The sequence below is a fragment of the Bufo bufo genome, chromosome 10 (assembly GCF_905171765.1).
Source record: "Bufo bufo chromosome 10, aBufBuf1.1, whole genome shotgun sequence".
Taxonomy (NCBI): Eukaryota; Metazoa; Chordata; class Amphibia; order Anura; family Bufonidae; genus Bufo; species Bufo bufo.
Window position 1 is genome coordinate 83,137,061 of NC_053398.1, and position 23,412 is coordinate 83,160,472.

General features: G+C 45.6%; 1 protein-coding gene across 2 annotated transcripts in view; it reads right to left on the minus strand.

The window, feature by feature from the left end:
* Positions 1-23,412, minus strand: part of LOC120980842 (capping protein, Arp2/3 and myosin-I linker protein 3-like) — a 1,329,972-nt gene that overhangs the window by 878,348 nt on the left and 428,212 nt on the right. For both annotated transcript variants that reach the window (XM_040410169.1, XM_040410170.1), the window contains one exon: positions 18,940-19,013. In XM_040410169.1, the coding sequence (XP_040266103.1) occupies positions 18,940-19,013 (74 nt within the window). The remainder of the gene's footprint in view (positions 1-18,939; positions 19,014-23,412) is intronic.

The window sequence follows — 23,412 nt, forward strand, 5'->3', positions numbered from 1 at the left end:
TCCTGGGCGTTCTCTTTACCCACTGATTCCCAGGCTCTCCGGTCAGTCGCCTTGGCTGAGTCGGAATTACGGAGACTCCTACAGGGAGAGAGGCCAGCAGAGGAGTATTGCTCAGAGTTTCGTAGGTGTGCTACAGATATCCAGTGGAACGAACCTAGTCTCAGGAGTCAGTTCTGCACTGGGTTATCCGAAAGGGTTAAGGATGCGCTTGCGCTGTATGAGACCCCCTTTTCCCTGGATGCTGTTATGTCCCTTTCTATCAGAATAGATAGACGTCTTAGGGACAGATTGAAAAATCCTGAGCAATTGGTAACCCCTCCGAAGCAGCAGTTAGTCTGTACGGACCTAGACGAGCCTATGCAGCTAGGAGGAACTACTCGTCAGGTCCGTCCTCCTGAGGCTCGCTGTAGGCGTGGGGTTGGTTTTTTCTGTGGGGGGAGGGGTCATTTCATTAATGTCTGTCCTTCCTTTCTCAAAAACAAAAGACCGTCAGAACTACTAACCCCAGGCTGTGTGGACGATGTCAGCCGGGGGGTATACGTTTCCTCCATACGAACATCTCAATTTGTGTTGCCAGCGGTTGTTGTTTTTGGTGTTAAGACGGAGACAATTTCTTTCTTTCTAGACAGTGGAGCAGGAGTAAATTTGATAGATGCCCATTTTGCCCGCACTATGGGTTTGTCTCTCTGTACGCTACAGAGACCTATTCCCATATTCGCTATTGGTTCTGCTCCTCTGTCTCAGAGAAACCTCACTCACATTGTCCATAACTTACACCTTCGGGTAGGGGACCACCATAACGAGTGTCTATCATGTTATGTTCTGGAGGGCCTTCCCACTCCTGTGGTATTGGGTCTTCCCTGGTTGGTAGCGCACAATCCAGTGGTGGATTGGCAGGCCAGGGAGATATTGGAGTGGAGTGAGCATTGCAGAGAAAATTGCTTAAATAGCAATTGCTTAGTCGCCTCCATAGCTACTCTACCTACATTTGTTTCGGACTTTGAGGACGTGTTTTCTGAAAAGGCTTGTCAGAAGTTACCACCTCACCGTCCTTATGATTGCCCGGTTAACCTGATTCCCGGGGCAAAATTACCCAAGACCAGGTTATATAATCTTTCGGGTCCCGAGAGACAAGCCATGAAAGATTATATCTCCGAGAGTCTGGCTAAGGGACACATCAGACCCTCTTCATCACCCGTCGCTGCAGGGTTTTTCTTTGTTAAAAAGAAAGACGGGGGCCTGCGTCCTTGCCTAGATTTCCGTGAACTAAACCGGATAACCATCCGAGACCCATACCCTCTTCCTCTCATTCCTGACCTGTTTAATCAGATTGCGGGTGCTAGGTGGTTCTCCAAACTTGATCTTAGGGGGGCCTACAATCTGATTCGTATCAAGGAAGGGGATGAGTGGAAGACAGCTTTGAACACCCCTGAGGGGCATTATGAAAATCTAGTCATGCCTTTCGGTCTGACCAATGCTCCTGCTGTCTTCCAACATTTCGTTAATGACATTTTTAGTCATCTTATCGGCAGGTTTGTGGTGATATACCTAGATGATATTTTAATTTATTCGTCTGATCTGAAAACACATGAGGTACATGTCAGACAGGTACTGCAGGTCCTACGGACTAATAAATTATATGCGAAAATGGAAAAGTGTGTCTTCGCCGTTCAGGAAATACAGTTCCTGGGATATCTATTATCTGCTTCAGGTTTCCGTATGGATCCTAGGAAGGTCCAGGCAATTTTAGATTGGGATCTTCCTGAGAACCTTAAAGCACTGCAACGGTTCTTGGGTTTCGCAAATTTCTATAGAAAGTTCATTAAAAATTATTCAGTGATTGTCAAACCCCTTACTGATATGACTAGGAAGGGGACTGATTTTTCTAAATGGTCTGACGCCGCTAAAATTGCATTTTCCTCTCTAAAAGAGAGGTTTACCTCGGCACCTGTACTAATCCAACCGGATGTCTCCCAGCCTTTTATTGTTGAAGTAGATGCGTCAGAGGTGGGAGTGGGGGCTGTACTGTCTCAGGGTCCGTCTCCTGGCAAATGGCATCCTTGCGCTTTCTTTTCTAAAAAACTATCTGCAGCAGAGAAGAACTATGATATTGGCAATAGGGAACTATTAGCTATTAAACTAGCGTTTGAAGAATACCGTCATTTTTTTAGAGGGGGCAATCCACCCCGTCACGGTGATTACGGACCACAAAAACCTTCTGTACCTCGAATCAGCTAAGCGTCTCACCCCTAGACAAGCTAGGTGGTCGCTATTTTTTACCAGGTTTAACTTTTTCATCACCTATCGTCCTGGGGCAAAATACCAAGGCAGATGCATTATCTCGTAGTTTCCCTGGAGGGGGTAATGTGGGTGATCCGGTACACATTTTACAAAGAGGAGTGGTTGTCTCGGCTGTACACTCTGTTCTGGAGGGGAAGGTGTTAGAGGCCCAGGGAGACGCCCCGGTCTCTTGCCCCTCAGAGAAATTGTTTGTACCGTTAAACCTGCGTCTCGAATTATTAAAGGAACATCATAATTCGGCACTTGCTGGGCACCCGGGTAGTAAAGCAACCTTGGAGCTATTGTCTCGTCGTTTTTGGTGGCCAAGGTTGCATCAGGATGTAATGGATTTTGTGTCTACTTGTTCTACTTGTGCACGCGCGAAAGTCTCTCATACACGTCCCGCAGGGTCTTTATTGCCACTTGTCATTCCCAATAGGCCATGGACACATCTGTCAATGGATTTCATCACTGACTTACCTTTGTCTGCGGGTAAAACAGTAATCTTGGTAGTAGTAGACAGGTTTAGCAAAATGGTACACTTTATTGCGTTACCCGCACTACCTAATGCTAAGACTCTTGCTCAGGTATTCATCAGTGAAATCGTGAAGCTTCACGGGGTCCCTTCCGATGTTGTTTCGGATCGGGGAACCCAGTTTATTTCTAAGTTTTGGAAAGCTTTTTGTTCCCGTTTGGGGGTACACTTGTCCTTTTCCTCAGCTTTCCATCCTCAGTCGAATGGACAGACTGAGCGTACCAACCAAAACCTTGAGACATATCTAAGGTGTTTTGTGTCTGAAAACCAAGAGGTGTGGTCATCACATTTACCGTTAGCCGAGTTTGCTATAAATAATCGCCGTCAGGAATCCACTGGCAAGTCACCATTTCTTGGTGCATATGGTTTTCATCCACAATTCTGTACTTTCAAAGAGGGGGGGGGGGTCTTCTGGGGTTCCCGAAGAGGAACGGTTTTCGTCATCTCTTTCATCTGTATGGCAGAAGGTGCAAGCTAACTTGAAAAATATGGGAGGTAAATATAAATGCATGGCTGATAAGAAACGGTCGCCAGGTCCGAACCTAGGAGTGAATGACTATGTGTGGTTATCTACTAGGAATATTAAGTTAAAGGTTCCCTCTTGGAAACTGGGTCCTAGGTTCATTGGTCCTTACAAAATAGTAGCCATCATTAACCCCGTGGCTTTTCGCCTGGAGCTACCTCAAACTTTTAAAATCCATAACGTCTTCCATAAGTCGTTACTCAAAAAGTATGTTCCACCTCTAGAACAGTCACCGCTGCCACCCCCTCTTGTTGTTATTGATGGTAATCTAGAGTTTCAAATATCCAAAATTGTTGATTCTCGTCGGGTCCGCCGCTCTCTTCAATATCTGGTGCATTGGAGGGGTTATAGTCCCGAGGAAAGAATGTAGGTCCCAGCGTCTGAGGTAAACGCCGACAGGTTAGTTCGGGCTTTTCATGCCTCTCATCCTGAGAGACCTAGTCCTGAGTGTCCGGAGGCCCCTCGTGGAAAGGGGGGTACTGTCACGAGGGTGTCAAGAGCCACGTCTGACTCAGTTATACCCGGGGTCAGGAAGTCGCAGCAGGTGGCTGCGCGCTCTATGTCGAAATATAGTGCTGTTTCTTAATGGTAGCTTTCTGGGTTTGCCTTGCAATCCTTTTTGACTCACTCAGGGATCCGTAGCTTCTCCTCCTCAGCTGTTTCTTGTCCAGCAATCACAACCTCCTTATATTCCCATCTCCCACTTCTCTGGTTGCCAGATATAGACCTTCCTGCCTGGACTTCTATACTGACCCACTGGAGCTGTGTAGCTGTGATTCCTGGTTGTTGTTCCAGAGCGTTACCCTCCGGATCCCTGTTGGGCTTTTGTTGTCCGCTGTTGTCGCCCACCTGGGATTATATGTTTGTCTGTATTGTCTGTCCTCTCCTTGGTGTTTCCCTTTAGTGTTAGTGGTGCGGACTAGTGTTCCCACCGCCCTATTCACTACGTAGGGCTCATCTCAGGGAAAGCCAGGGTTTAGGCACGTGATCGGCGTACGGGTGAGAAACCCATCTAGGGACGTCAGGGCAGTCAGGTGCCAGCCTCAAGGTGAGTTAGGGGTCACCACCTTTCCCTCTCCCTTGGACAGGGCGTTCCCATTTCCCTCCCTTTGCGTCACGTATGTGATCGGCGCGCCGGTCATGACACTCCCATGCTGCTGACCCATGGGATCTGTGTCTGTCTGTGCTCTGTGGGTTTCCTACTTGTTCATTGACGTCCTCTTTGACGTCCTCGTTCCTGTCTTTCTGTTATCTGTTCTGCCAGTTATGTTTTAGTTACCTTGTGTGTATTCATATGTCTCTGTTCAGCAAGCCCTTGCTGCACCTTTCTTTGCAGCAGATTGGTATGCGCAAGGCCATGCAGTTTACTACTGGTGGAGCAAGTCCTTCTCTGCTCATTGCCACTCCTGCTCCCTTGCGTAAACTCCTGCTTGTATTTTTAGTTACCTTGTGTGTATTCATATGTCTCTGTTCAGCAAGCCCTTGCTGCAGTGCGCCTAGCTGCAGAGTGCTATGCACAAGGCCACGCAGTATACCACTGGTGGAGCTAGTCCTTCTCTGCTCATTGTCACTCCCGTTTCCTTGCTATGTATTTCTGCTTGTGTTATTAGTTGCCCTGTTTTGTATTTGCCTGTCTGTTATGTTTGCCTATATGCCGTCGGTACCTTCTAGTACCTGTTTTCCATTCGTTCCTGCTGTCACTGTCTAGTTCACGCTCCAGAGTGGACTCTGGCAACTTCCTGTGGCAAAGCCTAACCCTACCTTTTGGGGCCCTAGTGAATACCAGGAGTCGCTTAGTCATGCCCCTCTGGAGTATTACTAGACCATGGCGCAGTGGGGGTTTTCTCCCACTGTGCTGACGGTACATAGAGCTCTTGTTTTGTCTGTGCTGCCTTCCCTGGTTTTTGTTTGTGCAATAAACTCTTGTGTGTCTGTACCTGATTTCTGTTTGTTTATTGCTTGACGACGCGGTGGTCTCTCCTGGGACCTCCAACTCGTGACAGAATGTACAAGTGAACTTTCACAGAGTTTTATGCTGCCTTTGGGCATCGGATTTGGTTGCCTTGGTGTACTGGCTGCGATGTTTTCCGTGTATGCTGGTTGCCAGGGGCGACGTCCGGTGTAGCCTTTTAGCTTGTAGTTCTGCCTACGGCCGTGTTTTCCTTTATCGGCGCAGGTATCTGCTTCTGGTCCTGGCCTCCGGAAGGGGGTCTCAGCATGTCTGACCAATCAGTTCTTGGCCGACATGCCATTCTCCGGAGGGAGAGTGGAGGGGGAGGTGTTAGCACACTGCAGTTCACCATGACTTTTGTGGCCGTGTAGGCTGGCTGCATTCCTCTTGGCATACTGGCTGAGTTTACCGTGTAGGCTGGTTGCTAGGGGCTGCGTGCTGGCTGCGGTCGTCTTATGTGTTCTGCTTGTGTACCTCTGTACCCCTTTGATTTCGATTTTCTTTGTATTCCTGTCTGGTTCCTGTTCCTGGTTCCAATCCTCCGGAAGGGGGTGTCAGCATGTTTGACCAATTAGTTCTTGGCAGACATGTCATTCTCCGGAGGGAGAGTGGAGGGGGAGGTAACTTCTTGGTGCGGTTCACTTGATGTGTATGCCGTGTTGGCTGGCTATCTTCCCCTGGCATACTGGCTGCGGACCCTCCATGTAGGCTGGTTTTCAGGGGTTGGGCTGGTTGCGGTCGTCGTATGTGTTCCTGCCCTTGTACCTCGTCACCCCTTTGATTTCTGTCCCCTTGCCTGGTTCTGTTTGGGTTGTTGCCCCACTTCTTCCCCTTTCTGTTTGGGAGGAGAGGGGGGAGCTTTGAGGGGTAGGAGTGTCACAGTCGTTACCTCTGGCTGTGACCTTCCGTCCTTGCTCGTTCAGCGCTCCTCGCTGAAGTTTTGTTCCTGTGTTATTTGTGGTTCTGTATGGGTTAACTCCCCTGTGTTCCTATTAGGAGTTAATCCTCTGTCTGCTCCATGGGTGTGGCCTCTCTGCTGCACCCATGCAACCTGTATATAAGGCTGGGGTTTCCTCAGTTCTGTGTCAGCTCTCCTGGTGTGTGTTGTCTTGTCCTGCTCCTGTTTGTACTCACTCTCCCATGCTGCTGACCCATGGGATCCGTGTCTGTCTGTCTGTGCTCTGTGGGTTTCCTACTTGTTCATTGACGTCCTATTTGACGTCCTCGTTCCTGTCTTTCTGTTATCTGTTCTGCCAGTTATGTTTTAGTTACCTTGTGTGTATTCATATGTCTCTGTTCAGCAAGCCCTTGCTGCACCTTTCTTTGCAGCAGAGTGGTATGCGCAAGGCCATGCAGTTTACTACTGGTGGAGCAAGTCCTTCTCTGCTCATTGCCACTCCTGCTCCCTTGCGTGAACTCCTGCTTGTATTTTTAGTTACCTTGTGTGTATTCATATGTCTCTGTTCAGCAAGCCCTTGCTGCAGCGCGCCTAGCTGCAGAGTGCTATGCGCAAGGCCACGCGGTATACCACTGGTGGAGCTAGTCCTTCTCTGCTCATTGTCACTCCCGTTTCCTTGCTATGTATTTCTGCTTGTGTTATTAGTTGCCCTGTTTTGTATTTTCCTGTCAGTTATGTTTGCCTATGTGCCGTCGGTACCTTCTGGTACCTGTTGTCCATTCGTTCCTGCTGTCACTGTCTAGTTCACGCTCCAGAGTGGACCCTGGCAACTTCCTGCGGCAAAGCCTAACCCTACCTTCTGGGGCCCTAGTGAATACCAGGAGTTGCTTAGTCATGCCCCTCTGGAGTATTACTAGACAGTGGCGCAGTGGGGGTTTTCTCCCACTTTGCTGACGGTACATAGAGCTCTTGTTTTGTCTGTGCTGCCTTCCCTGGTTTTTGTTTGTGCAATAAACTCTTGTGTGTCTGTACCTGATTTCTGTTTGTTTATTGCTTGACGACGCGGTGGTCTCTCCTGGGACCTCCAACTCGTGACATTTTGTTTTTGCTTGTCCTTTTGTTAAACCGCATGATGATAAGAAAGAGAAAGAAAAAAACGTCCTGACTCTTGGTAGCGTGAATGAAGAGGTGGAGCAAGCAGATATGCAAGCTCCCTGTAATACTCGTTTTATCCTTCCAGCTATGGTGGCGCTAGACTCAAGAAATTTTTTTGTTGATGTATTCATTGACTGTGGTGCTGCGGTAAGCCTTATTGACTTTCTTTTTCTTCAAAATCTGGGTCTAAGTACTTGTACTTTAGAAAGATAGATTCCGGTGTTTGCAATTGATTCTTCCCCTCTTTCTCAAAGGAGTCTCACTCATATTGCTAAGGTATTCAGTTAAGGGTGGGTGATTCACATGTTGAGATTATGTCTTGTTTTGTCATGAAGGATTGGCCCGCTCCTATAGTCTTAGGGTTACCGTGGTTGACAAAACACAACCCAATTATAGATTGGCAAGCAAGACAAATCATTGGTTGGAGTGAATTTTGTTCGGATAATTGTCTTGGCACATCTATCTCTGGTGTGTCCACTACGGCTCTACCTCAGTATCTCTCAGATTTTGCAGATGTCTTTTCGGAGGAATTGCCCCCTCATCGTGACTATGATTGTCCCTGGGGCTAAGTTGCCAAAGTCTCGGCTTTACAATCTTTCTCAACCTGAAAGAGAGGTCATGCGGAAGTATATTTTGCTGAGAGTTTGGCAAAAGGTTATATTAGGCCATCTAAGTCTCCGCTGGCAGTAGGTTTATTCTTTGTAAAGAAAAAGGATGGATCGCTGAGACCTTGTTTGGATTTCCAGGAATTTAACTGTATTACGGTCCGTATCCCCTTCCTTTGATCTCCGACCTTTTTGATCAGATTGTTGGTGCCAAGGTGTTCTCCAAGTTGGATTTGAGAGAGGCTTACAATCTGATCAGAATCAAGGAAGGGGATGAGTGGAAAACGGCCTTGAATACGCACAAGGGTCATTTTGAGAAACTGGTTATGCCTTTTGGGTTGACGAACGCGCCAGCAGTATTTCAGCGATTCGTCAATGACATTTTTCATCATTTGGTGGGCAGGTTCGTAGTAGTTTACTTGAATGACATTTTAATTTACTCTCCTGATCTGAAGACCCATCAGGATCATGTGAGACAGGTTTTGACGATCCTTTGGGAGAATAAATTATATGCCAAATTGGAGAAATGTGTGTTTTCTGCTCAGGAGCTTCCGTTTTTGGGATATCTGCTTTCTGACTCTGGTTTTCGTATAGACCCCGAAAAGGTCCAGGCGGTTCTGGAATGGGACCGACCAGAGAATCAGAAAGCTTTGATGTGGTTTTTGGGGTTTACTAATTATTATAGAAAATTTATTTTGAACTATTCTACCATTGTAAGACCTCTGACTGATATGACAAAGAAGGGCGCCGACGTCTCTGTCTGGTCGGATGAGGCATTGCAGACCTTTTCGACTATTAAGGAGTGTTTTGCGTCTGCTCCCATTCTGGTGCAGCCCGATGTGTCTCAGCCATTCGTGGTGGAGGTTGATGCATCAGAAGTGGGGGTTGGAGCGGTGCTGTTGCAGGGTTCATCTCCTGGCAAGTGGGTCCCGTGTGCTTTTTTTTCCAAGAAGCTCTCGGTCGCTGAGAAGAATTATGATGTGGGAGATAGAGAGTTTCTGGCCATCAAGTTGGCCTTTGAGGAATGGCGTCACTGGTTGGAGGGGGCGTCTCACCCCGTTACAGTATATACGGATCGTAAGAATTTGGCTTACCTGCAATCTGCCAGGCGTCTGAACCCTAGACAGGCCAGATGGTCACTGTTTTTTACCAGGTTCAATTTTGTGGTTACTTTTTGCCCGGGGGTTAAAAACATCAAGGCAGATGCGTTGTCTCGCAGTTTTCCTGGGGGATGTGATTCAGAGGATCCTGCTCCGATTTTGGATGATGGGGTGGTGGTCTCCGCTCTGTACCCCGAATTGGAGATGGAGGTGTTGGGAGCCCAGGAGGGGGCTCCTGGTTCTTGTCCCCCAGGGAGGTTGTTTGTTCCTGAAGAACTGCGATACAAGGTATTCAAGGAACATCACGATACTGTCCTTGCTGGACATCCTGGTGGTAAGTCCACCTGTGATCTTGTGTCCCGGAGGTTCTGGTGGCCCGGGTTACGTAAGAGCATTGAGGATTACGTGGCAGCTTGTGACACCTGTGCACGATCAAAGGTTGCTCATACTCGACCGGCTGGTTCACTTCTTCCTTTGTCTATTCCGTCTCGTCCTTGGATGCACTTGTCTATGGACTTTATTACGGATCTGCCGAGTTCCTCCGGGAAAACAGTAATTTTGGTGGTAGTTGACCGTTTTAGCAAGATGGCTCACTTTAAATCGTTAACTAGTCTGCCTAATGCCAAGACTCTTGCGCAGATTTTTGTTGATAATATCGTGAAATTGCATGGTATTCCTTCGGATGTGGTTTCTGATAGGGGCACGCAGTTTGTCTCCAGGTTTTGGAGGACGTTCTGCTCTCGGCTTGGCATTCAACTTTCGTTCTCTTCGGCTTTTCATCCGCAGTCGAATGGACAGACAGAGCGTACTAATCAAAACCTGGAGACCTACTTGAGGTGCTTTGTGGCTGAGAATCAGTAGGACTGGTCCTCATTCTTGTCCCTAGCAGAGTTTGCTTTGAATAACCGTAGGCAGGAGTCCACGGGTAAGTCGCCATTTTTTGGCGCATATGGTTTTCATCCTCAGTTTGGTACCTTTTCTGCGACTAGTTCCTCTGGGATGCTAGAGGAGGAGAGATTTTCTTCTGCCTTGTCTTCTATCTGGCGGAGGATCCAAGTGAATTTGGAGAAGATGGGTGAGAGGTATAAGCGAATGGCTGACAAGAGACGTGTGACTGGTCCGGACCTGTGTGTGGGTGATCTGGTGTGGTTGTCCACTAAAAATATTAAACTGAGAGTGCCATCTTGGAAACTGGGTCCAAGATTTATTGTTCCGTACAAAATATCTGTGGTGATGAATCCAGTAGCGTTTCGGCTGGATCTTCCGCAGACTTTGAGGATCCATGATGTATTCCACAGGTCTTTATTGAAAAAATATGTGAGACCGGTGGAACCATCGCCATTGCCCCCTCCTCCTGTTCTGGTCGATGGAAATTTAGAGTTCGAGATCTCCAGGGTTCTTGACTCTAGAGTTCTTCGGGGTTCCCTTCAGTACCTGGTACACTGGAGGGGATACGGCCCTGAGGAGAGGATGTGGGTTCCGGCGCTGGATGTCAGTGCCAGCCGACTGGTTAGGGCTTTTCACAGATCCCACCCGGATAAGGTTGGTCCGGGGTGTCCGGAGGTCACCCGTAGAAGGGGGGTTATTGTCATGCCCTGCTCAGACGATGTGCGGAGGTCTGCCAGATTAGCAGCACGTGTCTAGTCATTTGTTTTGTTTTGGAGTTGTGCTAGATCCGCCTCCCTTCAGGTGCTCTGGGTGGGGTCGTTGGTTTAAATTACTCTCACTCCCAGGGTGCCATGCGGGTTATAGCTTCTGTCAGGCTGTGGAAGCAAGGAGTGAAGGATTGGCTTTTCCTGCTCAGATAAGATAAGTTGGTTTCTGATTTCTTTGGTTTGCTGTCTAGGCTTTTTGTGTGTCGTCTGTCCCCTCCTGGTTCGGAGGGAGCAGGCTGCCCCTTTTTCCCCTTTCACCATCTCAGGAATTCTAGGGTATTCTCAGCCCAGGCACGAGGACACATTATTACCACCTTCAGGGTCTGAATGTGGGCAAAGCAGAATAGGAAGAGCAGTTAGGGATTTGCTAGGAGGTGACCTTATCCCCAGCTTCCTGCCTAGAAAACTTGTTTGTTTTGTTATTTGCGTATCTTATATCCTTTCCGCCGTGACACATCCACAGATCTCCTCCCCACCCAGAGCAAATTCCTAGCTAATTTATTCACTGCACTTGCCCCTGTATAATTGAAGAGAAGCGCCGTAATCTCGCACAGGCGCACTGGCAGAAGTCAGGAAGACGGTGCATGCGCACTTCGATTCCTCTGCCAGTGCGACTGTGCGAGATAACGGCGCTTCTCTTCAATTTCACAGAGGCAAGTGCAGTGTATAAATTAGCTCGGAGGCGGCGCTGGGCGGGGAGATTGCAGGCACAGGCAGCATCGCTTTGCTGCCTGTGCAGTTCGCAGCGCGCCCTGCGCTGATAAAGTCCTGTTACTGCGCGGGCCGCATGACACGGCTTCGTGGGCCGCATATGGCCCGCGGGCCGTAGGTTGGGCATCACTGCCTTAGGACATATGAAGCACAGCAATTATTTTTACCAAGATACATAACTTTACATTTATCCACATTGAAACTTATTTGCCAAGTTGATGCCCAACCACTCAGAGTGTTTAAGTCAGCTTGTAGTTTATGGACATCTTCCATAGACTGTACAGTACTACATAGCTTAGTGTCATCTGCAAAAATAAAAATGGTGCTATTAATCCTGTCCTTGATATCATTAATACATAAATTAAATAATAGATGACCCAGCACTGAACCTTGGGGACCACCATTTATGATTATATTAATTACCACAATATGCATTCTTATCACAATATAATGTTATTCATGACCACACGTATCTTTGGGTTCTGCAACATCCAATAGATCTACAGTTGCAAGAAAAAGTATGTGAACCCTTTGGAATGATATGGATTTCTGCACAAATTGGTCATAAAATGTGATCTGATCTTCATCTAAGTCACAACAATAGACAATCACAGTCTGCTTAAACTAATAACACACAAATTAAATGTTACCATGTTTTTATTAAACACACCATGTAAACATTCACAGTGCAGGTGGAAAAAGTATGTGAACCCCTAGACTAATGACATCTCCAAGAGCTAATTGGAGTGAGGAGTCCAATCAATGAGATGAGATTGAAGGTGTTGGTTACAGCTGCCCTGCCCTATAAAAAACACACACCAGTTTTCACAAGAAGCATTGCCTGATGTGAATGATGCCTCGCACAAAAGAGCTTTCAGAAGACCTATGATTAAGAATTGTTGACTTGCATAAAGCTAGAAAGGGTTATAAAAGTATCTCAAAAAGCCTTGCTGTTCATCAGTCCACGGTAAGACAAATTGTCTATAAAGGAAAAAGTTCAGCACTGCTGCTACTCTCCCTAGGAGTGGCCGTCCTGTAAAGATGACTGCAAGAGCACAGCGCAGACTGCTCAATGAGGTGAAGAAGAATCCTAGAGTGTCAGCTAAAGACTTACAAAAGTCTCTGGCATATGCTAACATCCCTTTTAGCGAATCTATGATACAAAAAACACTAAACAAGAATGGATTTCATGGGAAAATACCACAGAGGAAGCCACTGCTGTCCAAAAAAAACCATTGCTGCACATTTACAGTTTGCACAAGAGCACTTGGATGTTCCACAGCAGTACTGGCAAAATATTCTCTGGACAGATGAAACCAAAGTTGAGCTGTTTGGAAGAAACACACAACACTATGTGTGGAGAAAAAGAGGCACAGCACACCAACATCAAAACCTCATCCCAACTGTGAAGTATGGTGGTGGGGGCATCATGGTTTGGGGCTGCTTTGCTGTGTCAGGGCCTGGACGGATTGCTATCATCGAAGGAAAAATGAATTCCCAAATTTATCAAGACATTTTGCAGGAGAACTTAAGGCCATCTGTCCACCAGCTGAAGCTCAACAGAAGATGGGTGTTGCAATAGGACAGCGACCCAAAGCATAGAAGTAAATCGACAACAGAATGTCTTAAACAGAAGAAAATACGCCTTCTGGAGTGGCCCAGTCGGAGTCCTGACCTCAACCCAATTGAGATGCTGTGGCATGACCTCAAGAAAGCGATTCACACCAGACATCCCAAGAATATTGCTGAACTGAAACAGTTCTGTAAAGAGGAATGGTCAAGAATTACTCCTGACCGTTGTGCACGTCTGATCTGCAACTACAGGAAACGTTTGGTTGACGTTATTGCTGCCAAAGGAGGTTTAACCAGTTATTAAATCCAAGGATTCACATACTTTTTCCACCTGCACTGTGAATGTTTACATGGTGTGTTCAATAAAAACATGGTAACATTTAATTATTTGTGTGTTATTAGTTTAAGCAAACTGTGATTGTCTATTGTTGTGACTTAGATGAAGATCAGATCACATTTTATGACCAATTTGTGTAGAAATCCATATCATTCCAAAGGGTTCACATACTTTTTCTTGCAACTGTATATCTCTATTAATTACCTATGTCATGTGTCTATTTTGCTAAATAAATTATAAGAAATGAAAATAGGTAAGCCATATTATTTGCATAGTGAACACTATTTTATGGTGTCCTGCTCTCTGGCCCCTATTAACCACCTCCGGACCGCCTAACGCAGGATCGCGTTCCGGAGGTGGCAGCGCTGCGCACAGTCACGCATATACGCGTCATCTCGCGAGACGCGAGATTTCCTGTGAACGCGCGCACACAGGCGCGCGCGCTCACAGGAACGGAAGGTAAGAGAGTTGATCTCCAGCCTGCCAGCGGCGATCGTTCGCTGGCAGGCTGGAGATGTGTTTTTTTTAACCCCTAACAGGTATATTAGACGCTGTTTTGATAACAGCGTCTAATATACCTGCTACCTGGTCCTCTGGTGGTCCCCTTTGTTTGGATCGACCACCAGAGGACACAGGTAGCTCAGTAAAGTAGCACCAAGCACCACTACACTACACTACACCCCCCCCCGTCACTTATTAACCCCTTATTAGCCCCTGATCACCCCTAATCACCCCTGATCACCCCATATAGACTCCCTGATCACCCCCCTGTCATTGATTACCCCCCTGTCATTGATCAACCCCCTGTAAAGCTCCATTCAGACGTCCGCATGATTTTTACGGATCCACTGATAGATGGATCGGATCCGCAAAACGCATCCGGACGTCTGAATGAAGCCTTACAGGGGCGTGATCAATGACTGTGGTGATCACCCCATATAGACTCCCTGATCACCCCCCTGTCATTGATTACCCCCCTGTCATTGATTACCCCCCTGTAAAGCTCCATTCAGATGTCCGCATGATTTTTACGGATCCACTGATACATGGATCGGATCCGCAAAACGCATCCGGTCGTCTGAATGAAGCCTTACAGGGGCATGATCAATGACTGTGGTGATCACCCCCCTGTCATTGATTACCCCCCTGTAAAGCTCCATTCAGATGTCCGCATGATTTTTACGGATGCACTGATAGATGGATCGGATCCGCAAAACGCATCCGGACGTCTGAATGAAGCCTTACAGGGGCATGATCAATGACTGTGGTGATCACCCCATATAGACTCCCTGATCACCCCCCTGTCATTGATTACCCCCCTGTCATTGATTACCCCCCTGTAAAGCTCCATTCAGATGTCCGCATGATTTTTACGGATGCACTGATAGATGGATCGGATCCGCAAAACGCATCCGGACGTCTGAATGAAGCCTTACAGGGGCATGATCAATGACTGTGGTGATCACCCCACATAGACTCCCTGATCACCCCCCTGTAAAGCTCCATTCAGATGTCCGCATGATTTTTACGGATGCACTGATACATGGATCGGATCCGCAAAACGCATCCGGTCGTCTGAATGAAGCCTTACAGGGGCATGATCAATGACTGTGGTGATCACCCCCCTGTCATTGATTACCCCCCTGTAAAGCTCCATTCAGATGTCCGCATGATTTTTACGGATGCACTGATAGATGGATCCGATCCGCAAAACGCATCCGGACGTCTGAATGAAGCCTTACAGGGGCATGATCAATGACTGTGGTGATCACCCCATATAGACTCCCTGATCACCCCCCTGTCATTGATCACCCCCCTGTCATTGATTACCCCCCTGTAAAGCTCCATTCAGATGTCCGCATGATTTTTACGGATGCACTGATAGATGGATCGGATCCGCAAAACGCATCCGGACGTCTGAATGAAGCCTTACAGGGGCATGATCAATGACTGTGGTGATCACCCCATATAGACTCCCTGATCACCCCCCTGTCATTGATCACCCCCCTGTCATTGATCACCCCCCTGTAAAGCTCCATTCAGATGTCCGCATGATTTTTACGGATGCACTGATAGATGGATCGGATCCGCAAAACGCATCCGGACGTCTGAATGAAGCCTTACACGGGCGTGATCAATGACTGTGGTTATCACCCCATATAGACTCCCTGATCACCCCCCCTGTCATTGATCACCCCCCTGTCATTGATCACCCCCCTGTCATTGATCACCCCCCTGTCATTGATCACCCCCCTGTCATTGATCACCCCTCTGTAAGGCTCCATTCAGATATTTTTTTGGCCCAAGTTAGCGGAATTTTTTTTTTTTTTTTCTTACAAAGTCTCATATTCCACTAACTTGTGTCAAAAAATAAAATCTCACATGAACTCACCATACCCCTCACGGAATCCAAATGCGTAAAATTTTTTAGACATTTATATTCCAGACTTCTTCTCACGCTTTAGGGCCCCTAGAATGCCAGGGCAGTATAAATACCCCACATGTGACCCCATTTCGGAAAGAAGACACCCCCAGGTATTCCGTGAGGGGCATATTGAGTCCATGAAAGATTGAAATTTTTGTCCCAAGTTAGCGGAACGGGAGACTTTGTGAGAAAAAAATTAAAAATATCAATTTCCGCTAACTTGTGCCAAAAAAAAAAAATTTCTATGAACTCGCCATGCCCCTCATTGAATACCTTGGGGTGTCTTCTTTCCAAAATGGGGTCACATGTGGGGTATTTATACTGCCCTGGCATTCTAGGGGCCCCAAAGCGTGAGAAGAAGTCTGGTATCCAAATGTCTAAAAATGCCCTCCTAAAAGGAATTTGGGCACCTTTGCGCATCTAGGCTGCAAAAAAGTGTCACACATCTGGTATCGCCGTACTCAGGAGAAGTTGGGGAATGTGTTTTGGGGTGTCATTTTACATATACCCATGCTGGGTGAGAGAAATATCTTGGTCAAATGCCAACTTTGTATAAAAAAATGGGAAAAGTTGTCTTTTGCCAAGATATTTCTCTCACCCAGCATGGGTATATGTAAAATGACACCCCAAAACACATTCCCCAACTTCTCCTGAATACGGCGATACCACATGTGTGACACTTTTTTGCAGCCTAGGTGGGCAAAGGGGCCCATATTCCAAAGAGCACCTTTAGGATTTCACAGGTCATTTACCTACTTACCACACATTAGGGCCCCTGGAAAATGCCAGAGCAGTATAACTACCCCACAAGTGACCCCATTTTGGAAAGAAGACACCCCAAGGTATTCCGTGAGGGGCATGGCGAGTTCCTAGAATTTTTTATTTTTTGTCACAAGTTAGTGGAAAATGCTTTTTTTTTTTTTTTTTTTTTTTTTTTCATACAAAGTCTCATATTCCACTAACTTGTGACAAAAAATAAAAACTTCCATGAACTCACTTTGCCCATCAGCGAATACCTTGGGGTCTCTTCTTTCCAAAATGGGGTCACTTGTGGGGTAGTTATACTGCCCTGGCATTCTAGGGGCCCAAATGTGTGGTAAGGAGTTTGAAATCAAATTCTGTAAAAAATGACCTGTGAAATCCGAAAGGTGCTCTTTTGAATATGGGCCCCTTTGCCCACCTCGGCTGCAAAAAAGTGTCACACATCTGGTATCGCCGTAATCGGGAGAAGTTGGGGAATGTGTTTTGGGGTGTCATTTTACATATACCCATGCTGGGTGAGAGAAATATCTTGGCAAAAGACAACTTTTCCCATTTTTTTATACAAAGTTGGCATTTGACCAAGATATTTATCTCACCCAGCATGGGTATATGCAAAAAGACACCCCAAAACACATTCCTCAACTTCTCCTGAATACAGAGATACCAGATGTGTGACACTTTTTTGCAGCCTAGGTGGGCAAAGGGGCCCACATTCCAAAGAGCACCTTTCGGATTTCACAGGTCATTTACCTACTTACCACACATTTGGGCCCCTAGAATGCCAGGGCAGTATAACTACCCCACAAGTGACCCCATTTTGGAAAGAAGAGACCCCAAGGTATTCGCTGATGGGCATAGTGAGTTCATGGAAGTTTTTATTTTTTGTCACAAGTTTGTGGAATATGAGACTTTGTATGAAAAAAAAATCATCATTTTCCACTAACTTGTGACAAAAAATAAAAAATTCTAGGAACTCGCCATGCCCCTCACGGAATACCTTGGGGTGTCTTCTTTCCAAAATGGGGTCACTTGTGGGGTAGTTATACTGCCCTGGTATTCTAGGGGCCCAAATGTGTGGTAAGGAGTTTGAAATCAAATTCAGGAAAAAATGAGGAGTGAAATCCGAAAGGTGCTCTTTGGAATATGGGCCCCTTTGCCCACCTAGGCTGCAAAAAAGTGTCACACATCTGGTATCCCCGTACTCAGGAGAAGTTGAGGAATGTGTTTTGGGGTGTCTTTTTACATATACCCATGCTGGGTGAGATAAATATCTTGGTCAAATGACAACTTTGTATAAAAAAATGGGAAAAGTTGTCTTTTGCCAAGATATTTCTCTCACCCAGCATGGGTATATATAAAATGACACCCCAAAACACATTCCCCACCTTCTCCTGAGTACGGAGATACCAGATGTGTGACACTTTTTTGCAGCCTAGGTGGGCAAAGGGGCCCATATTCCAAAGAGCACCTTTCGGATTTCACAGGTCATTTTTTACAGAATTTGATTTCAAACTCCTTACCACACATTTGGGCCCCTAGAATGCCAGGGCAGTATAACTACCCCACAAGTGACCCCATTTTGGAAAGAAGAGACCCCAAGGTATTCGCTGATGGGCATAGTGAGTTCATAGAACTTTTTATTTTTTGTCACAAGTTAGTGGAATATGAGACTTTGTAAGGAAAAAAAAAAAAAAAAAAAAAATCATCATTTTCCGCTAACTTGTGACAAAAAATAAAAAGTTCTATGAACTCACTATGCCCATCAGCGAATACCTTAGGGTGTGTACTTTCAGAAATGGGGTCATTTGTGGGGTGTTTGTACTGTCTGGGCATTGTAGAACCTCAGGAAACATGACAGGTGCTCAGAAAGTCAGAGCTGCTTCAAAAAGCGGAAATTCACATTTTTGTACCATAGTTTGTAAACGCTATAACTTTTACCCAAACCATTTTTTTTTTACCCAAACATTTTTTTTTTATCAAAGACATGTAGAACTATAAATTTAGAGCAAAATTTCTATATGGATGTCGTTTTTTTTTGCAAAATTTTACAACTGAAAGTGAAAAATGTCATTTTTTTGCAAAAAAATCGTTAAATTTCGATTAATAACAAAAAAAGTAAAAATGTCAGCAGCAATGAAATACCACCAAATGAAAGCTCTATTAGTGAGAAGAAAAGGAGGTAAAATTCATTTGGGTGGTAAGTTGCATGACCGAGCAATAAACGGTGAAAGTAGGGTAGGTCAGAAGTGTAAAAAGTGGCCTGGTCTTTCAGGGTGTTTAAGCACTGGGGGCTGAGGTGGTTAAGCACTAAACTGCTGACATACTCCATGTAAAGAAGAAATTCAGTCTGAAATTAAAACAAAAAACAAAAAAACAGCAATCACATAACTTATGGTACATTTTAGTAAATATTTTATCTATAATTCATACCTGGCATCCAAGTGTATGAAATCTAATAATCTGAATTCTCTGGATTCTTGACTGTGATATATGTTGTCAATGTCCTACAAAATATTTAACAGTATAAATACAGTTTCCAACAAGATATGCAGTACTTAAAGAATCTATACTCATTTGCATAATTCTCATGTCTTTGTTATAAACTGCAATTTGCTCTTTTTTCCTAGAAAAGCTATTTAAAGGGAATGTGTCATCAGAAAATGAGCTATTGTTAAAAATTTTATGTTAAAAGGGTCTTTTTCCCTCACTACTGAGAGCGCCTGTGCCTTCTCATACAGCTGATCGGCGGGGGTCCTAGGTGTCAGACCCCCACTGATCAGATACTGATTACCTATCCTTAGAATTTTTGATGATGTTATTTTTAATTGTCCATGTCAATATCTATATTTAACCTCTTAGGGACTTTGGGCGTACCTGTACGTCCTAACTTTAAATCGCGATTGCGCCGCTGCGCGGGTTAATCGCAACAGGATGTCCACTGAAATCATTCAGCGGGCATCCTGTCACAACGCCGGGGGGGGGGGGGGGGGGGGGTCGGTTTTTACCTTATCCGTGGGCGGCGGTGCTATTGGGTCCCCATGCGGCTGTAGGGGGGACCCGATGGCATGAAAGGCAGTGCGATGCCTTCCTTAGGCATCTGTGCTGCCTTCCGGGGACGAGCCTATGAGATCCAGCCCCCTGGATCTCACAGGCCGGAAGCTGTATGAGTAATACACACAGTATTACTCATACAGCCAATGCATTCCAATACAGAAGTACAGAAGTATTGGAATGCATTGTAAAAGGGATTAGACCCCCAAAAGTTGAAGTCCCAAAGTGGGACAAAAAATAAAGTAAAAAAAAAGTTGAAAAAATATTCCCCTCCCCAAAAATTTAAAGTTTCAAGTAAAAATAAACAAAAACGTCATTTTCCCCAAATAAAGTTAAAAAAAATTAGTAAAAGAATAGGGGGGAAAAAAGTATACACATTAGGTATTGCCGCGTCCATATCGACCGGCTCTATAAATATATCACATGACCTAACCCCTCAGATGAATACCGTAAAAAAATAAAAATAAAACTGTGCTAAATAAACAATTTTTTTGTCACCTTACATCACAAAAAGTACAACAGCAAGCGATCAAAAAGGCAATTGCCCACCAAAATAGTACCAATCTAACCGTCACCTCATCCCGCAAAAAATGAGCCCCTACCTGAGACAATCGCCCAAAAAATAAAAAAAACTATGGCTCAAAATATGGAGACACTAAAACATAATTTTTTTTTTCAAAAATGATATTATTGTTTAAAACTTACATAAATAAATAAAAAAAAGTATACATAATAATAGGTATCGCCGCGTCCGTATCGACCGACTCTATAAAAATATCACATGACCTAACCCCTCAGATGAACACCGTAAAAAATTAAAAATAAGCTAGTTGCAGGGAAGAAATTGGTTTCCAAGATATATGGAGGTTTACTTCACCAGAAGACAAAAAAAAGAGCTATTACAACTCTAAATTACAGATGGCAAGAGGTACTAAATCTGCAACGGGAAGAATTCTGGGAAGAGGCTATACGGTCTAAAAACAGCATCTCAAAAAATTTCTCCTATATAATTACACAATTTAACATACTATATAGTCTATACTATTCCCCCAAGATATTAATGAAATGCTATAAAACCAAACAATTTAGTTGTAAAAAATGTGGGGAAGAGGGAGTAGATGATGTTCATATACTTTGGACATGTATAAAAATTCAGCAATTTTTGGAGGATGGTGAACGAAAAAATAGAGAGATATCATTTGGTTAAAGTTCCGACCCGCCTTGAGGTTTGTGTTTTGGGAGTGATGGATAAAACAGATATTGTTCAAGATCGAGAAGTAATATCTAAACTTCTATTTTTTGCGAGGAAATGTATTGTAGCACATTGGGGGGTGAGAACAATACCAACAGTTAATGAATGGCAGAATTTGATTAGACTCTCGCTGGTCAGAGAAGAATATCATTTGATATCAAGAAAAAATATATATATATTTGCTAAAAAGTGGCAGAAATGGCTGAAATAGCAGCTTGATGTGGACTCTGGGGGCGGGGGGATCGGATGCGTGTTGGGTGCGGGTGGGGGAGGAGCGGGAGAGGCAGGGACGAAATTCTTTTTTTTTCCTCTCTTCCTCCTCCACCTTCTCCAGAAGAGGACCAAGCAACAGGGAAGGTACAATGGGGTATGTAGGTACGTAATTGCACATGTATATTGATTGTCTACACTGGAATGAAGAAGAAAATGCGAAAAAGACAATATTAGATATATCTGTATTAAATAAATACCAATAAAGATTATAAAAAAAAAAAGAGATCTCAGAGTAGGCAGCAACAGCGGGGACCACCCTCCTCGGGCTGATCTGGGTACTGTCGTCAGACCGCTGGGTGGCGGCCGTTGCTACCTCCTCTTCCTCATCCGATACCAAGAATGGCTGCTCATCGGTAAGGTCTGGAAATTGATGGGAAAATAATTCCTCTGACTCGAGGGTAGGGACTATGGTGGAGGTGGTGTTGTCTTTGGGGGTGCACACAGCAGAGAGTGAGGAGGGTGCTGATACAGAGGATGAGGAGGGTGCAGAAGCGCAAGGCTGAGTGAGCCACTCAACTAACTCTGGTGTTTCCTTTGACGTAATCGAACACACCTTCTTCAACTTCCCACTTAGGTTCCGGCCTGGTGAATCTGCCCGAACCCTACCACCCCTGCGGAATTCCTCTGCCCTTCATTTTCAAAATTACCCTGTGCCAAAGTCACTAGAGAAGAGCAGTATTTGTGGAAGCAGGTATATAGAACCCCTGAATCAGATTTTTTTGGGGGGGCAACTGTTATATCACACCAGTTGTTATTAGTTGTTCCAATGGCGTTTGTCCTTCTGTATAGCTGCGGTATCTCAGCAGAACCGCAAACAAATTCTGCACTATACAAATGCACTATATAGAAATGTAATTATAGGTATATCACACCCCTGCCTCAATCATACTTTTTTGGGGGCAACTAGTATATCACACCAGTTGCAATTAGTTGTTCCAATAATGTTTGCCTCTCTGTATAGCTACGGTATCTAAGCAGAACCACATACAAATGCTGCAAAATACAAATGCACTATATAGAAATTATATTATAGGTATATCGCACCCCTGACTCCATCAGATTTTTTGGGGGGCAACTGGTATAGCACACCAGTTGCAATTAGTTGATCCAATAGCGTTTGTCCCTCTGTATAGCTACAGTATCACAGCAGAACCGCACACAACTGCTGCACAATACAAATGCACTATAATATACTTTCTTTGTTAGTAAGTATATTATAAGTATATTACACCCCTCAGTATGTCACACCTTTCGATAGCACACCTATACCAGTCCTTAAAAGGACTTTTGTGGCCCTATTAGCTAGCGTTTGGTGTCTCTATACTCTCTAACAGTCTGTCGCTCCTCCACACAGCAACCGCACCCTACACTGGCAAAAAACAGAATGTAAAATGGCGGCCAGATCGGGTTTATTTATATGGTAGGGGGGTGTCCATGTGCTGAAATGTCTCAATTGGCTGTCCTGTCCCACATGATGGATGTGTCATGGGTCAAAGTTCTGCACAATGCAAAGATTATGGCGCCGGGCGGACATCCCAATATGTTCTAACAGCGAACGAGCAAAGTTTGCGGCAAAACGACCGCCGGACAAACCGCAAAGCCATCTCTAGTGCCAACTTCTGTGGCTTTCTACAGTGTGCAGACCAGCAAGGAGGGCAGGAGTGAAGAGTGGGTGGAAGATGATGTGGAGTATGATGAGGTCCTAGACCCCACATGGAATCAAGGTCATGCGAGTGACGTGTGCAGTTCGGAGGAAGAGGTGGTGGTCACACAGCACCAGACACACAGCAAAAGAGGGAGCAGTGTGCAAAAGCAGAGTGGCCGTTCCCTAGCCAGTACGCCTGCTACTGCCCACCACACCCAGTGACTGAGCACACCAAAGCCAGCTCCAAGGAGTTCCCTGACGTGGCAGTTCTTCAGACAATGTGCTGACTACAATACGCGAGTGGTTTACACACTGTGCAATCAGAGCCTGAAGTGAGGCATAAATGTTCTAAACCTGAGCACCACCTGCATGACCAGGCATCTAAATGCAAAGCACGAGCTGCAGTGGAGTAAACACCTCAAAAACCACAAAAGATCTCAGGCTCCTCCTGGTCCCTCTTCTGCTGCAGTCTCGGCCTCTTCCTCCCCCTCTGAAGTGACAGTGGCACCTGCCACCAGCAGACAGAGGATGTGGCAGCAACGCCACCGCATCCATCACAGTCACCAAACATCTCCACAATGTCCCATGGAAGCGTTCAGCTGTCCATCTCCCAAACACTGGAGAGAAAGAGGAAGTACCCCCCTACCCACCCGCGATCCCTGGCCCTGAAAGCCAGCATTTC